Source organism: Thrips palmi, unplaced genomic scaffold (genome assembly GCF_012932325.1).
Source record: "Thrips palmi isolate BJ-2018 unplaced genomic scaffold, TpBJ-2018v1 HiC_scaffold_8, whole genome shotgun sequence".
NCBI classification, from domain to species: domain Eukaryota; kingdom Metazoa; phylum Arthropoda; class Insecta; order Thysanoptera; family Thripidae; genus Thrips; species Thrips palmi.
Window position 1 is genome coordinate 12096346 of NW_023144635.1, and position 16794 is coordinate 12113139.

Sequence of the window (16794 nt, forward strand, 5' to 3'; positions counted from 1 at the left end):
ATCGAGCAAGGCACCCTAATTGCCCGTGGCATCGCACAGCATCGCGCAATTCGCCGTGCCACACCGATACCCTGCCACGCTCGGCGGTAGCGCCGTGATGCTGCAGGTCTCGAATCGGAGCGGATGGCCTGAGTAGAGTGTGTGTGTGTAAGTGTGTGTAGGTGAGTGAGTGTGTGAGTGAGTGAGTGAGTGAGTGAGTGAGTGAGTGAGTGAGTGAGTGAGAGAGAGAGAGAGAGAGAGAGAGAGAGAGAGAGAGAGAGAGAGAGAGAGAGAGAGAGAGAAGACAAGGAGAAATGCAGAGAGAAGTACGCTTTTTTCCGAGGCACCACACACACTGACTGCGCGCCGTGCCGAATTCGACGGTCATGCGAAGTAAGCCAGAGAGTGTGTGCATGTGTGTGTGTTTCTGGAACAGCCTGCATTACGCCGTGGTATTCCGAGAAGCACGCCCTCGCATCACGCACACACTCTCTCACACACACAGCGCTATCTTTTTTTCCACGTGTAGAGGCGCTGCATTCACGCGTGTAAAGTACAGGGTGTGCGTAGCTACTTATTGGAACAGGACCCGCATAGTTCGGCAACAACGCAATGCCTCGTCATCTCCACCACCATCTACACCGTCATCATCAAGAGGTGGTCGAGGCACGCGGTGCAATGCGGCTATGGCCCCTGGAGGCAGGCAACATTGCAGCGCTCGGCCGCTCCACGGGCCGGCCTACCCAGCACGGCTAGAGTCCTAGAGTGGGAGAGGTCAGTTGGGTAATTCCACGGAAGCGAATAACACTTTTTCGGCGCGACCTCACCGATTTCGCTCAAACTCGGTGAATCGATTCTTACTAGTGCCCTTTGGATCCCTGCAAAATATTAGCACTTTATCTCAAGCCGTTTCCGAGATATAAGCATTTGAAAATTTTACAACTTTTTTGAAAAAAGTTACACTTTTTTCAAAAAGCTGAAATATCTCGGCCAATTTTAAAGCTACATAAAAACCGAGTACACCGTTGGAAAGAGCACAAAAAAATGAATCAAATCAAGTCATAAAACGTCCCTTAAGGTCCATGAACATTTTATCATTTTCTCTCAAACTGAAAAAATCGGTTTTTGCTATACCCAAAATACCTCATCTTCGATTTGCTTCAAACTTGGTGGGAAGGCTCCTCAGACCATCTACTTTAATGCCCTAAAATATTGGGAATCTTTTTTGCCTCGTTCGCCGTCCACAGGGCCCAACGTGTGTCGGTGCACCCAGAAAACAGAAAAAAACAGCCGAAAAATTGACCTTTGGCCACCGTTGCTTCTCCTGGTTGTTTGAATTGCGCGCCAACAGTTGCGTGGTTGCCAATTTTTCATACTCCAACCCGTTCCGCCACCTTGTTTTGATTCGCTTAATAATCATAAATCATAATAAAAAATAATCATGAGGATTAGATCCCACGCCTGCAGCATGTGGGCCAGGCGCGCTACACCTCGTCCACCGTGTCATCTGCCGAGAAGGGTCTCCAGTTGCAAACACTATCCGCCGCAGCGCTGCGTACCCGCACCCTTGATCCATGGAACCCTGCGCCTGTGCAGTCCTTCCTGCCTCGAGTCACGCCGCCCCTCCGACCTCTTCACGAAAGCGAATCAAAACAAGGTGGCGGAACGGGTTGGAGTATGAAAAATTGGCAACCACGCAACTGTTGGCGCGCAATTCAAACAACCAGGAGAGGCAACGGTGGCCAAAGGTCAATTTTTCGGCTGTTTTTTGCTGTTTTCTGGGGGCACCGACACACGTTGGGGCCCCGTGGACGGCGAACGAGGCAAAAAAGATTCCCAATATTTTAGGGCATTAAAGTAGATGGTCTGAGGAGCCTTCCCACCAAGTTTGAAGCAAATCGAAGATGAGGTATTTTGGGTATAGCAAAAACCGATTTTTTCAGTTTGAGAGAAAATGATAAAATGTTCATGGACCTTAAGGGACGTTTTATGACTTGATTTGATTCATTTTTTTGTGCTCTTTCCAACGGTGTACTCGGTTTTTATGTAGCTTTAAAATTGGGCCCAGATATTTCAGCTTTTTGAAAAAAGTGTAACTTTTTTCAAAAAAGTTGTAAAATTTTCAAATGCTTATATCTCGGAAACGGCTTGAGATAAAGTGCTAATATTTTGCAGGGATCCAAAGGGCACTAGTAAGAATCGATTCACCGAGTTTGAACGAAATCGGTGAGGTCGCGCCGAAAAAGTGTTATTCGCCTCCGTGCAAGGGGGGCTGACTCTCCCGAACCGTGTACGAAGTATTATATATTATAGGTATTATAGAGTATTATAGGTATTATTCCGAACATTTTATTTAGATAATTGTGTCGTTTTAAGTGGTTTTCCGTGTACCAAAGGTTTCCGAAATACGCAAGTTAGTTGAAAACAAGGATTCCGGCTTGCGCTCCTGAGCCTCAAAATACTACCGCGCATCTTTAAGAGCCTCAGCACCTTGTCATCAGCCTTAGCGCCATTTTCTTACTCCAACGATCCGTCTAAAAATCGCTGAACGCCTGTTCACCACAATTTTACAAAACTTTCTCATTTTGAACCCGAAACTGCACTAAATGTGCGGCATTTTTTGGTATTATGGATTATAGTATTATAGGTATTATACAAGTATTATAGGTCTGTGTACGAAGTATTATAGGAGTCAGCCCCCCTTGCCTCCGTGGAATTACCCAGTTGCGAAAACGCTACGCGCACTTTGCCATACTCGTCATTTCCGGACCGCTGAGCCGGTTTCCGATTTCCGGAATTCAAACACCGTTATGGCGAAAAGACGTACCTCCGCACCTCGCTTATGTCACCCGACAGGCCAACGACCCGAAAGTAAACAATATGTCGTCTGCCGTCTGCCTCCCCGAGTGAAACGGCGGAAAAGACGGGCCGGAAACAAGACCAGCGGTCCGGAAATAACAAGTATGGCAGATTTCGCTGTCAGAAGGTGCGGACAGGCATATGGCGTTTCTCTCCCACTCTAGGATTCTAAGCACGGCGACCTAGCGCCTGGTGTCTCGGGCCCGAGCCCGAAATGGCATACGATCATGTGTGGTCTAGCCCTTAATGGTAATGGTAATGGAGGCAGGCAACACTGCAGCGCTCGGCCGCTCCACGGGCCGGCCTACCCAGCACGGCGCCTTCAAGGCAATGATCTGGTTTCCGAATGGCAGCCGGCTGATCGAGGTCCAGTAGTCCGATTCCGTTGGACGCCCTTGACTCTCTGTCTCTCTCGCTCCCCTACGGCACTCTCCTCGAGTGCGAGAGAGACGGAACGAGGACTCCAGGCCCACATAGAGGGCCTAAGCCGCTCGGCACGGCTCGGCTCGCGTGCTTCGGCGCCACTCGTGCGTTCGCGTCTCCCGAGCGGAGCGCCGAGCGTGCGCCAATGTAGCTGTCAGCGGGTGGAAAATGAACACAGCCGCGCAAGCAAAGAAAAAAAAAATATCCGAAAAACAAGAAAAGAGAGCACCAACCTGAGCGCGTGAGGAAGTTGTATCTGGCGCGCTTGCTGACGTACGGCGAGTTGCCCGACATCATGATGGCCGAGTCCGAGTCCGAGTGGTAGCCCGAGATGTCGCTCGAGTCCTCGTCGTCCTCCGTCACCTCCTTCATCAGCTCCAGCACCTACAGCACCAAAATGAAGTCATTATGCTCTGCGCCGCTCTGCCGTGTTCCGGTCCCAGGCGCTCTAGTTCGCGGACATGGCCTTTTTCTTGTACCCGTCTCGCGCCGCGGCACTATGCCGTGCGACAATGTCGTGACCCGACCACACACAGACATAAGGCGCGCACACACACACGCACACACACACACAAACACACACACACACACACACACACACACACACACACACACACACACACCGGGGCGGAAGTCCCGACGGCGAGGTAGGTCGGCGCTCAGTCTGCGTGCGTCCACACGCGCGACGCGTTGCTGCCGAGCTTCTTAGACGTGCCATGTCTGCGCTTAAACACTCCCGGGGCAGTTTGACTTTCACTGCGCCGCGCCCCGCCACGCCACGCCCTGCCTCCGCCACCACGTGACCCCCAGCGCGTGTCGTGTGACCACGTGACGTTAAACACTGCATAACACACGCACGCACGCGCGCGCACCCACACGCACGCACCGTTCCCACAATAACAGGCCCTCATCACACATCACACACGTTGCATACACACACACGTTGCACACACACACACACACACACACACACGACTGGCTGCGCGCCGCGCTCGCTCGCTCACGCCCCCTCCCTCTCATTCACAGTCTCAGTTCGAGTTTCCTTCCTTCCGCCGCCTAACCTCAATCTCATGTCATTACGGCGTGTAACTTTTATTATTCTTCCTGCCAATTTCGTATCGTAAACAACAACAAAAACGACAACAACAATGCGGGGCTGGACAGGCTCGCCGTGTGTCGTATGCGACGCTGAAGAAACGGTGGCCGTCGGGCACACTGCGCACACTGCTTTTTCGTATCGCTCTGTCTCTCTCGCACCACCGCGGGCCGGCGGGCCGTCACACGGGAGCGAGAGAGACAGAGCGATACGGCATCGGGCCGCCGCGCTGACCCATCCGGAGTTGTCGTTTGTCCAGTTAATGACGCGGCATTAATTTCCCGCGTCGACGACGCGATGATCATCGCGACAAGGCAACGCGACGAGGAGCAGGGAGAAAAAAGAAACAACGAGCGAGAAAAACAAAAACAAAAAGCCGGGAAAAAGCGCGCACACAAATGGAAGACAAAGTGGAACGGGCAGAATGGGGCAGCACCGGGGGGTTGTCGACCACGATGTAGGTCCTGCTGTGTTCTGCCGCCGCTCTGCCGACACCGCCGAAAGTGGCCCCCCGTTTGATCCATATTCGAACTTTCGTGCCGCATCATGCTGCGGTCATTAAAACAACACGGCTGATATTTTAATTCGAGCTGCCGAGGTACCTCTCTCGGCCTTCGAGCCCGGCGGTGTGTACCCAGCCAAGCCAACAACAACAACAACAACAACAACAACAACAACAACAACAAACAAAACAAACAAACAAACAACAAACAACAAACAACAAACAACAAACAACAAACCCCCAAATACTTAAGGTGCGTTCACGCTCATGTTGCGTTGGGTGGCGTAGCCTAGCGGAGGGACAAAAGCCTCCTAGATTCTTGTGTTTTGCGAATGAATCTAGGAGGTTTTTGTCGCGTTCGCTACGCTACGCCACCCAACGCGACATGAGCGTGAACGCACCTTTAGCCACTTCTCGACCTGGCACTTGGCGCTGTGCACGTGGCCAACAACAACGACATCAATAACAAAAACCAACAGCAGCAGCAACAACAACGAGCCCAACGAGAGCCAAACCTACAAAGTGAGCAGCAAAGAAATGCACGCGAAGACGACTCCCTCGTAAGCTCGGCTCGCGCTGCATAACTAGAGCGCTCCCAACCCGGACCGGGGAAGAAATTGACAATGGGAAGTTGGCGCGCCGGCCGCTTCCAAAAAGGCGGGAAAAGCGGTAAAATTTGAATGTTAATGGTGCGTCCGTGTAGAACGACCGCCTGCCTGCCTGGGCCAGGCCGGTGCATTCGGCGTGCAGGGCCGCCGTAGTTCGTTTCTCCGCGCTGCCCGCCCCGCCCCGCGATTCCGGAGACTCGTTCCGTCGCTCTGTCTCCCTCGCACCCCCACGGGACGCCCCGTGAGTGCGACAGAGACAGCGAGCGGGACTCGGAATCCGTCTGCGGGTCGTGTCGGCGTTCGGGTCGGCGAGGTGCCCCGGGTCGTCGTAAAACAGCAAAACAGCCGCCAGCCGTCGCCTCGCCGATTCAGGGTCAAATGACTTTTCCCCGGAATGAGACTGCTCGCCCTGCTCGCCCGCGGGGGGCCTTTGGCCCAGCCTTTGGCCAGCCCGGCCGCACCCAGGCACCCCGGGCACGCACCGCACCTCGCCCGTGAAAATGGCCAAAACCAGGACCGAAAAATTCGGCAGGGGAGGGGAGTCGAACCCGCGTCGCGCAGCCAGGTGCGAGCCAGCGAGTGGCAAGCAGTGCAGTTTCTTTCTGCAGTGGGCCTGTGGACTCCGAGAGTCTTTCGTCGATCTGTCTCTCTCGCGCCCATACGGGCCGCCCCACGAGTGCGAGAGAGACGGAGCGACGAAAACGACTCTCAGTGTGCTGCAGCTGCCGGGCCGCTACCCGCCGCGGGCAGGAACATGACGCGGCGGCCGGCACGGCCCTCTTCTTGTTCTCGTCCAGGAAGCAGCGATACGGGGCCGCGGCCGGTCGTTCCCCCGCGCGGCGCGGAGCTGCAGGCCGTCGCTGGAGACGACCTGGAACCGACCTGGAAGTGACCCGCTGGAGCCGGGCAGGCTGGGCGGAGCGGGCCGAGCCACAGGCAGGGAAAGATCGGCCCCCCGCCGCGGCGCCCCGGGCCAGGCCGGCCAGGCCCCACGGGCTACCTCCATGCAAATGCACCCCGACCGCCGCAGTGCTCGCAGTGCGCGCTCCGCACAGTGGGCCAGACGACCGGTGGAGGCGACCGAAACTCCAGACGCGTTTTGAGCTCCAGAGTCGCTAAATGCGACTCGAACCGAACGTGTGACCCCACCAATGGATCGCTTTCCGAACGAGGAATCCAATGGTGGGGTCACACGGTCAGTTCGAGCCTGTTAAGCGACTCTGGAGCTCAAAACGCATCTAGAACCGCCGGTCTTCTAGCCCCATGGGCACCGAGCCTTGCCGCACCTTGCCAGCGAACGGTGTTTCGGGACGCCCCCTTTGCTTGGCCAAAGTCGGCCCTAGAAAGGGCTTCGCACTGCCCCACGGGTATGATGTATCGGCCGACTAGTAGGACAGAGCCGAAAAGCCGAAACCAGTCATGGAACGAATCCGCTGGGACCGGCCTGAGCCCTGGGCCGTGCCCCGCCCCGCCCCGCCACGCCCCGCCCCGCCCCGCCCCGCCCCGCCGATGGGGACTGGCCCGTGAAGAGATTGAAGGAGCGTGTAATGCCCATTGTTTGTACACCATGCACTCCCCCCTCCCCTTCCCCATCTTCGGCCGAGAATCTCCCACATGGCGGCGCCAAAGGACTTTATCTTGTCTGCGTACTTCTCGGCGTGCCCCGGCACGGCGTGCTGCGGCTCGCTACGCCTCACACCTGCCGTGCGCGCGTGAGAGAAAAAAACACAACAACAACCTGTGTGTCTTTTTTAGTGGTTCCGATAGGAAGGGGCAACGCTTGTCTAGTGTTTCCGTTTTGCCACCCCTTAGCCCGTTTAGAGATGAAACCTGAGATTCCGTCGAGCCGCGGCGTTTTCCTCGTCGTGTACCTACACTGCAGGGCCGAATATCGGCGCAATCTGTTTCCAAAGCTCCACCTGTTGTCTTGCCGCATCGCGCTTTGTAATGCTTTTGCATATTGCCCTGATCGAAGTCGGCGTGCTCCCCTCTCCTTTCCCCTCCCCTCCGCCCCCCTCCACCCCCTCCGCCTCCCCTCTCCGCGGCGCGGCATGAGGCCTATCCTAGTTACCGCAGACGGTCGGGACGCGACGAGACGCACACACAGGGCTTGCTTAAGGCCTCATTACATTACCGACCCAGCGAGCGACCCGCCGGCCGGCCGACCGGCCAATGATGTCGAAAACGTTATTCAATTTCAGCAACACACACTGGTACACTGGTACCGCTCTCATCGAGCCTCGCGGGGTCCTTGTTTGGGCGTACACTGCGGAAAACACGACGGCGACGACAATGCTCGCGCCGCCGTGCTGCTGCACTGTGTTTGCCGAGGAAAAACAATTGGCTAGCGTCTTCCCTGGCGCGCCATACACTGATAGAAAAGATGCTGTTAATTAACAGCATATATCCTGTTAAGTTTTTTAGCAACACTTGTTGTAGAAGAACGGCATATTGTTGGACACTGAGTCGTTATCCAACAGCATGGAAAAAGGGGATGACCCGGGGCCTCCTCTGTATCCCGATCTCCCTGAAAAATTTAAGGGGTTTGTTGTGAAACCCCAGCACTTCCCATTTCCCAAATGGCACCAACCGTTCAAAGGACTTTATCTTTCGGGTTTTCGGCGTGCACCGGCAGGGTTGGGTTATACCCCCCCAAAAAAAATCGAGGGTCCTATTAGTGTTTCCGATACTGAACGGGCAACGTTTTCTTTTCTGTTTCCCCCCAAAGAAAAAACGGGTTCCGTCGACCCGCGGGTTTCTCTGTTACCTCACAAAAAGGCCAATAGGGAAGTTTCCAAGGGCTAAAAACCTTTGTTTGCCGCATTCGTGCTTGTTCTTTGCATATTCACCCTGTTCGAAATTGGAAGTGTTGCCTAAAAAACTTTACAACACACTCATCCCCTCCTTCAGAAACGCGGCAGAGGTATTTTCCCGTAGCGGTTTGAGACCGACGAGCGCAAAAGGGCTTTCTTAAGGGCTCTTTTAATTGCCCCAGGAGCCCCCGCCAAAACAGCCGACCGCCCAATTAATTTTCAAAAGATGTTCAATTTTCAGCAAAACACTGGTATCTGTTGTTTTCCCCAAATGAGAACTTGGGGGGTTTCCTAAGTTTGGGTGCGTAACTGCGGAAAACACGTGCTGCTTAAAAGCTCACCCCGTGGGTAAATGTCCCTGTTTTCCAAAAACAGTTTCTTTTGGCGTGTAGCGCGCGTGCGCGGGGGCGGCGCGGGGGCGGTGCGGGGGCGGCGCGGGGGCGGCGCGGGGGCGGCGCGGAGTGTCCACCCCTTGCGTCACGCCACTGTGTTCTGTGTGCTTTACCAGTGCAGCGCACGCGGAAGCCCGTCGTTAATGAAAGTAATGCAGTGTTTGGCGTACGTACACTGTACACGCCCTCTCAATTAGAAGGCCTCGCTCCGCTTCCCGGTCCTGCGGGCCACCGATTCCGCGAGAGTCGTTTTCGTCGCTCTGTCTCTCTCGCACTCATGGGGTGCCCCGCATAGGTATGAGAGAGACAGAGCGACGAAGTAGTGGACTGATTCCATGAGTCCTCTTCGTCGCTCTGTCTCTCTCGCACCTATGTGGGACGCCAAATGAGTGCGACAGAGCGACGAAAACGACTCTCGGAATCAGTCTTGCAGCTCGCAGAGGTCCTTGTCCCTCTCGTTAGCCGGTCCGGTTACAGAGCGTTACCGCCGCCGCTCTCCTTTTTTCACGGATCGTCACGCGGGACGGGCCTGGCTAGAGGCCTGGCTAGAGGCCTGGCGGGCCGCGGGGTCGGAAAGGTCAAGCGCGTCAAGCGCCATATCGCACAACGCGGAGAGAGAAAAGAAAAAGGCCCGGCGCATCCAGCGCATCGTTCGCACTTTCATCCGGAGCGTTGTCGTCATCCTCCTGCGCGCACGTCACACCGCGCGGACGGACGGACGGACAGACAGACAGACAGGCACGCTGCACCGCAGGGCGACGTGAGCCTCGTGCTTGCCCTATATCGCGTACGTCGTGCGCTCGTGTCCATTTCCCTTTCGTCCCATTCATTCATTCATCCGTCCGTGCTTCATCAAGTCCACTGCTCTGTGCGTGTGTGTGTGTAAAAGTGGTTGTGTGAGTGTGTGTAAAAGTGGTTGTGTGTGTGTGTAAGTGAGGTTGTGTGTGTGTGTAAGTGAGGTTGTGTGTGTGTGTGTGTAAGTGAGGTTGTGTGTGTGTGTGTGTGTGTGTGTGTAAGTGAGGTTTTGTGTGTGTGTGGTGCCGAATGGCTGACCGGCCTGGCTGCGACTGACTGACCCAACCTGACGGACTCCGAAATTTGTCCCGATAATGCAAATGAGGCCCACAACAGCGTCGCGCTGCTTGGCTGCTCCGGTTTGCTCGGCTGCACTGTCCGGACGGGATTCCATTCGGCCCGAATGTGCCCCGGACGACTCTCGTAGAGGACGGCGACGACGACGAGGGGGGGGGGGCGTCCGAGCGGAGGCGGCAGAGCGTGTCGACGACGGGCCATTCGATCGGCCGTTAAGCCCCTTGTAAAATGGCGGAGGGAGCCGAACTGGGCGCGCGAAAACGACCAGGCATTACTTGTAACGGCGTGGCGCGGAGAGAAACACACCCAAAAAAAAAAAAAAAATCGAAACGAAAAGAAGAGGAAGAAATAATAAATAAACTGACCCGGTCCGACTTATCGCATTGTGAGACTATTATTATTGCAACGACACCCCGAAGTTTACCGACATCGAAAGCAGCGGTAGTCGTGTGGCCGCGGTGCGGCCCAGCTCCCAATAACATCCCGCAGCAACACATGTTTCCCGACACCCCGAAATTAAAACTCGAAATTAATTGAGCAGCGCAATGCCAGGGGCCCAGGGGGCCTCAAGGGGCGCGGCCCGCTACCCGGATGCTGGACGCGCCACCGCGGCGTCTGGAAAACGTTCGGCGCGATGATAATTATTCCCGGCGTTTGGTGGGAATCCGCGGTCCGACCGCCAGGGCCACGCCAGGGCCCCGCCAGGGCCACGCCCTCCTGGGAGTCGGTCTGATCACTTCCCGAGGAAACGACGGATAACGCGCCGCGCACCGGTAAGTCTCACTCCGTCGCTCCGTCTCTCTCGCACTCAGGGGTCGTCCCGTTGGCGTGCGAGAGAGACGGACCGACGAGCAGAGCCTGCGATCGGGTGGGTAAGCTGCCGCGTTCTCACCCGCCGTCCCCGGCCGGGTGAGCGCTCTTACCCGGTGCCAGCACAGGTTCAGTCGGCGCTGGCCGGCCCGACCTAGACTGACACACACACACACTCACACGTAGCGGCCAGCGGCGGCGACCAGCGCCCGATCGACGAGCCACAGCGCCGACGGCGAGGCAAAACCAACCACAGCCGCGCCAAGCGACTGACGGGCGTCAGGCGAGTGGCATCTCGCTCTCTCACTCCCATAAGCAGCCAACGAGTGCGAGAGAGACAGTGTGTCGACTGGCGGCTCGCTGACTGCCGCCTGCCTCGCCGGCGACGGCAGCGGGCCGCGCCGGGCTCGTCGGGTCGAGCCGTCGTCGGCACGCTGGGTCTGTGCACCCGTGGTGGGTAGCGCGTTATCCGGTCACCTCAACAGCGGGTGGGTCTGGGTCTGGGTATGGGCCGGCTGTGGCCGGGTAAGCAAGTCAAAGAGTGCCAGGCCGGCCGGGTAGCGCTCGGCCGCCTTACCCACCCGATCGCAGGCTCTGCCGACGAGCGCCTACTGCGAGTGGGAGTCGTAGCCGCTTGTGGTTCTCCTCCGCCGGGATAAAGTGTCACCTTAGGAAGGACGGCCATGTCTCGTTTTGCAGTGCAGGCGGGCATGTGTCGGGCCCGAAATGGCATACGATCATGTGTGGTCTGGCCCTTAGTGGTAATGGTAATGGGGTGGGCCGCCACGCGCGCCGCGCGCGCTCGGCGGGCTGGCATACCCTGGACTCGGCGGGCGCTCCGCCAGCCCGGCTACTTTCTTCGGTTTATGATTGGGCGAGGCGACACGGCGGCGGGGCGGCGCTGCGGACTGATTCCGAGAGTCGTTTTCGTCGCTCTGTCTCTCTCGCACTCATGGGCCGTCCCATGTAGGTGAGAGAGGCAGAGCGACAGCCGACGACTCTCGTCCCGCCGCCTTATTTGTCACTCGCTACGAGTAGAGGCAGACGTGTCTGCGACGTCTGTGCGACCCATCCAAGCCGAGAGGCGTGAACGGCGGCGCGCACTGGCATGGCGATGATGCCAGCCAGCAGACTGATTCCGAAAGTCGTTTTCTGTCTCTCACGCCCCAGACGCGACGCCCCATGAGTGCGAGAGAGACCCAGCGACGAAAACGACTCTCGGAATCGGTCCGCAGGCAGACGTCTCCTTCCAGTGGCGTCGCTCGCTCGCTCGATATGCGTGCGTGTCGTACGTGCCACTCACACACTCTCGCGCTCACACGCAAAAGGTTACTCAGTGAAAGTGCCGCCGTCCGTTTTAAGTTGTAGCCGATGACAGGTGCATGCGAGCGGCCGGGCCGCCGCGGCCGGGTCGACGTCTTGATGCTCGCCGAGTGCATCATTGGCTGCGGGGGGAGGATGCGCGACGTGCGCCGCCAGCGACGCTAGCGTGCGGCCGTGCGCTGCGGGCCTCGACGGGCCTCGACGCCGTGGTGCTGTGCGGCGGTCTGCAGACTGATGCCGAGAGTCGTTTTCGTCGCTCTGTCTCTCCCGCAGCGGCACGGGACGCACCATGAGTGCGAGAGAGACAGAGCGACGAAAGGAGCCTTCGGAATCAGGCGGCTATGGCGGTGGCCCTCTGCATTCCCGACGCCTCGTTCTTCGTTCCCGACGGCGGGGCGGGACGGGGCGGGGCGGGGCGGCGCCACGCGGCCACGCGGATCGCGAGGTGCGCGGCCAGCGGGTCGCTGTGTTGTTTCGAGATCCCATAGCGGTTCGGCCGCTGCACCTGCCAGTGTGCCGGGCCTCTCGGCGCCTCCCGGCCTCCGCACTCCGCGGCGCGGTAATGAAGGCCGTCCGCACCGCCGGCAGACTGATGCCGAGAGTCGTCTTCGTCGCTCTGTCTCTCTCGCACTCACGGGGCGTCCCGCTGAAGTGCGAGAGAGACAGAGCGACGAAAACGACTCTCGGCATCAGTCTGCTGCACCGCCAGCATCGACACCGGTGCTGCAGCACAACGAGCTCGCGGGCCAGGTGGCGTCGACCGGGCCGACCCGCCCACAAATAGTTTTCAAAAAAATATTGAGGAAAATATCAACTATGGAAGGATTAAAACCTCGATGCATTCGTGCCCTGATACTTATAATCGGCGTACCCGGAGACCTTCACCTTTCTCACGCGGTCGCTCCGGCGAAACAAAGATCTCTCCCCCGAGATTCGAACCCCCACTCACCTGGTCGCAGCCGTGGCTGAAGCGCATCAGCACGGGCGCCACGATGTCGTTGGCGGTGACGCCGGACCGCACCTCCTTCTTGAGCTGCGTGAACTGGAACAGCGCGTCCTTGTCGCACTCGATGCGGCGCTGCAGGATGCCCAGCAGGATGTCCAGGGAGTGGTTGCCCATCGTGGGCTCCACCACGTTCAGCAGCGTCTTGTTCTTGATCAGGCGCTCCTGCGGCGGACGGCAAGGAAAAGCGGGCTTCGTGACGTGTTTCAGTGATTCGGGACCGACAGAGGTGGCTGCAGTGGACGCGTTACAGCTTTCCAAAACGCGAGCCTGGGTTCGATACCAAACTACGCATTTGCTTTGTTTTTGTCGATATTTGTGCGTGGATGTGCATGTGCATACTAAATGTTTCCAAGTACATAATGAATTTTCATTGTCCATGCACTGCAATGCCAGTGGTAAGTTTAATTGCCACGAATTTGGCAAGCCGTTTTAAATGCCAAAAATTGGCAAGTTTGGCCCGGAAATACTCCCCAGCTTGCCAAAATTCGGCAAGCTTATGAAGAGTGCCGACCAAAGCTTGCCAAATTTTGGCATTCAAACCGGCTTTGCCAAATATGTGGCAAGGAAACTTACCACTGGCTTTGCAGTGTACTATTGCCAAATTTGTGCATATGTAATCTCTGTACAAATCAATGCAAAAACTATGAACAATATTTCCGTATTGGGCTTAAGTATTTATATAATTGTACCTAATTTACGTACAATTCTGGACATAAATTGCACCTCCACATATGTATGTCAATAGTTTAGAACAAAAAGTCCACGAGCGTTTAAGAGTGTGGTGGCGAACCTGGATCTCCGGCTGGCGCAGGGACAGCTGCCGCTGGTGCGAGGCCTGCACGGGGGCGGGCCCTCTGCCGATGCCGCGCTGGGCCGGCGCGCTCTGCCCGGCCAGGCTCAGGTCCTCGAGCTTCTGCATGGCGCCCTTGTAGGCCTCCACGACGCGCGAGAACTCCACCTTGAGGGCGTCGTGGAGGTTCATGAGCGTCTCGTCCGACGTGCCCACCAGACCGTGCTGGCCCAGGCCCTCGATGGCCTTGTCCAGCGCCCGCCGCCGCGCCTGCAGCATCTTGCGGATCTTGGGCTCGGACAGCACGATCACCTGCCAAAGACAAAGTTCATCATAAATTCAGGAAAAAATATATAATAATGGAGAAATACTCCACTGGTAAAACTAAAGCGCAGTTCTACTCTTCATGCAAGGATGAAGACCTTACATTCTTCTTGAAGCGTCCCACACTTTAGACAGGAGGGAAGGAGCGCACAGTGGGCCAGAAACCGGCGCCGGCGGCCAAAATCCCGGACGCGTTTTGTGCTACAGAGTCGCTAAACAGGAGTCGAACTGAACGTATGACCCCACCAATGGATTCCTCGTTCGGAGAGCAATCCATTGGTGGGGTCACACGCTCGGTTCGAGTCCCACTTAGCGACTCTAGAGCTCAAAACGCGTCTGGGATTTTGACCGTCTGCACCGGTCTTCAGGCCCACTGTGGAGCGATGCGCTCCTCGTACGACGACTGGACGCTCCACGAAAGCCGTGACGTCCCGCCTCAGTTTTACCAGTGTAGTGCTGAGCCCGCACCTTGAGCAGCTTCTTGCAGGACGTGACGAAGGGCCCGCACAGCTGCCACGAGTTGTTGGCGTCGCTGCCGGCGAACAGGCGCACCATCTGCATGACCACGGCGTCGGGCCGCAGCAGCTTGAGCGAGAAGTCCAGGCCGTCCGACAGGAACACCTTGGCGTACAGCGCCTCCAGGATGGACAAGGAGGCGGGCATGGACTCCACGAACAGGTCGATGGGCAGGTCGTTGACGATCACCTGCAGGAAGACAGCAAAGAGGAGGGGTGTGAGTGGTAGGGCCATGGAAAAGGACTATATTAGGTTGTAGCCCAGCCAGAATTAGGTGTTCGAAAGGACATCGATTCGACGTAAAATCGATGGATTTTTAATCGATTTCTATGTCGAATCGACGTCGTTTCGAACACCAAATTCTGGCTTTGAGGGCTCTCGAAACCCGGACCGCGGGTCGGGTACTCAGGTCCGTGGGTGGACTCGGGTACCTGGTTATGCGGATAAACCCGTGGGTGGACCCACCCGATGGAACAGGGTCTGTGGGTTTACTCGTAAACCGCCCTGACAGTAGGCAGTAGGCAACATGCAGTGTACTCGAGTTACTCGTGTCGCCTATCTGCATCCTCTACAAATTCCTGGCTAATACGTTTGCTTGTCAATAGGTTCCTAGTTTCTCTTCAGCCTTCTGTAAGGTTGCAGGCTATCAAAATCAAAAAACAACACTAGAACAATGCGAAGTCGTGTACGGGCTGTTAGAATAGGTTAGTCGCGGCAGTTATCTTTCACGACTTACCTTCAATGTTGCCACATTTCAACAAGTCAACTCATACAAAGCACGTCCACTCCCCTGTCGGCGACATTGAAGTTTTCTTTTACAGAAGAAAATATCTCAAACACTTGGTAAACCGTTGCAAAATAGAATATTTAATCACTCGAACAACGAAAACAAGCAACAGGCAGCAACAAGAGTCTGGCGACGGGAGTGCCAACATTGGAAAACGAAAACCCGAACGATTTCCTCCAACCGCCTTGAGGTTTTCGTCTTCTCAAGTTGGCACTCCCTTCACCTCAACTGTTGTTGTTTGTGTTTGTTGTTTAGTGATTTATTGTTCTAGTTTACAGCGGTTTTACAAGTGCTCAAGATATTTTCTTCTTTGAAAGAAATGATCAATGTCACCGGTAGGGAAGTGGAAGTACTTTGTGTGTGTTGACATGTTGAAATGTCCCAGCATTGAAGGCAAGTCGAGGAAGATAACTGCCGACTAACCTATTTTAATGGACTCTAAGTGACGGCTGAGAGTGTTCTAATGTTGTTTTTTTTTTAACTGAAACCATACAGCGGGCTGAAAGAAGCCAAGAATCCACTGACAAATAAAAGTATTAACCAAGACTTTGGAGAGGATGCAGGATACATGTATGGTGAGTTTTAAATCTGTATCTGTTCAGAGAGCAACCAGCGACAACACTGGAATTGAGCGGTGACTTTTTCCTGTGCCTTTCAGTGTGCATAAAGTTGTATGCAAAGTTTGAGAAGAGGCCTAGCTTCTGGAAACCATTTCAAGACGCTCTCATTCTGGGCAGACACAGTGACTACTTTATGGGCGGCCAAGGTGCTGCTTAGGAACTGCGCACCATTTTCACTGATCAGGTACTGTGCACTGTTTGATCCATCTTTAGAGAATGAATCATAGATGGTCTATCATGGGAGGAGGCTAGTCGATTGGGACCCTGAAAGTAGGTGCCATTTGGCGCTCTGTAAACTTGGAGCGGGCCACAAAGGCGCCTAGTTTCAGCCATGCCATTTTTTGTAGTGTAGTGAGCAGGCACAGGAACGGTTTAAGAGGTTTAAGGAGCTCCCGAAAGGGAGGGCGTTTGCGTATGTTTTGCCTACCTACAGGGCCATGTGGTGGGGTTTCCTACTATCAGTCATTTATGGGATCTAACAGGCGGAATTCCCCCACTCCCCTACCCTAAGGTGGAATAGAGATAGGTGCGGACAAGAGCGATGTGGTGCTCCGCGGGGCCCCCGCGCTACCTCCACCAACAGCGAAGTCCCTGCACATGCTGGGGTTGCCCGCGCTTGGAGCACCACTCCGCACTTGTCCTCACCTATCTTTATTCCACCTTACCCTACCCCACCCAAGAGCCTAATGGGCGTGGCGTGGCGCATATCTACCGAAAGCCGTCATAGTTCTTCGTGCCGAGAAACCGCAATGCTCACGCACGCCGAGGAGCAGGCATAAAACACCTGCCGTCGTTCCGTCGGCGCGCCGCCACGCACGTCGTCTCGTTGGCGTCGTCGGCGTCGTGGACGTCGT

General features: G+C 55.9%; 1 protein-coding gene across 1 annotated transcript in view; it reads right to left on the reverse strand.

Annotated features, from left to right (window-relative positions):
* Positions 1 to 16794, reverse strand: part of LOC117653237 — a 29844-nt gene that overhangs the window by 9688 nt on the left and 3362 nt on the right. The window contains exons 2-5 of the mRNA XM_034398765.1: positions 14486 to 14722; positions 13694 to 14005; positions 12847 to 13065; positions 3495 to 3645 (exon numbers count right to left, since the gene is read on the reverse strand). Of these exons, the coding sequence (XP_034254656.1) occupies positions 3495 to 3645; positions 12847 to 13065; positions 13694 to 14005; positions 14486 to 14722 (919 nt within the window). The remainder of the gene's footprint in view (positions 1 to 3494; positions 3646 to 12846; positions 13066 to 13693; positions 14006 to 14485; positions 14723 to 16794) is intronic.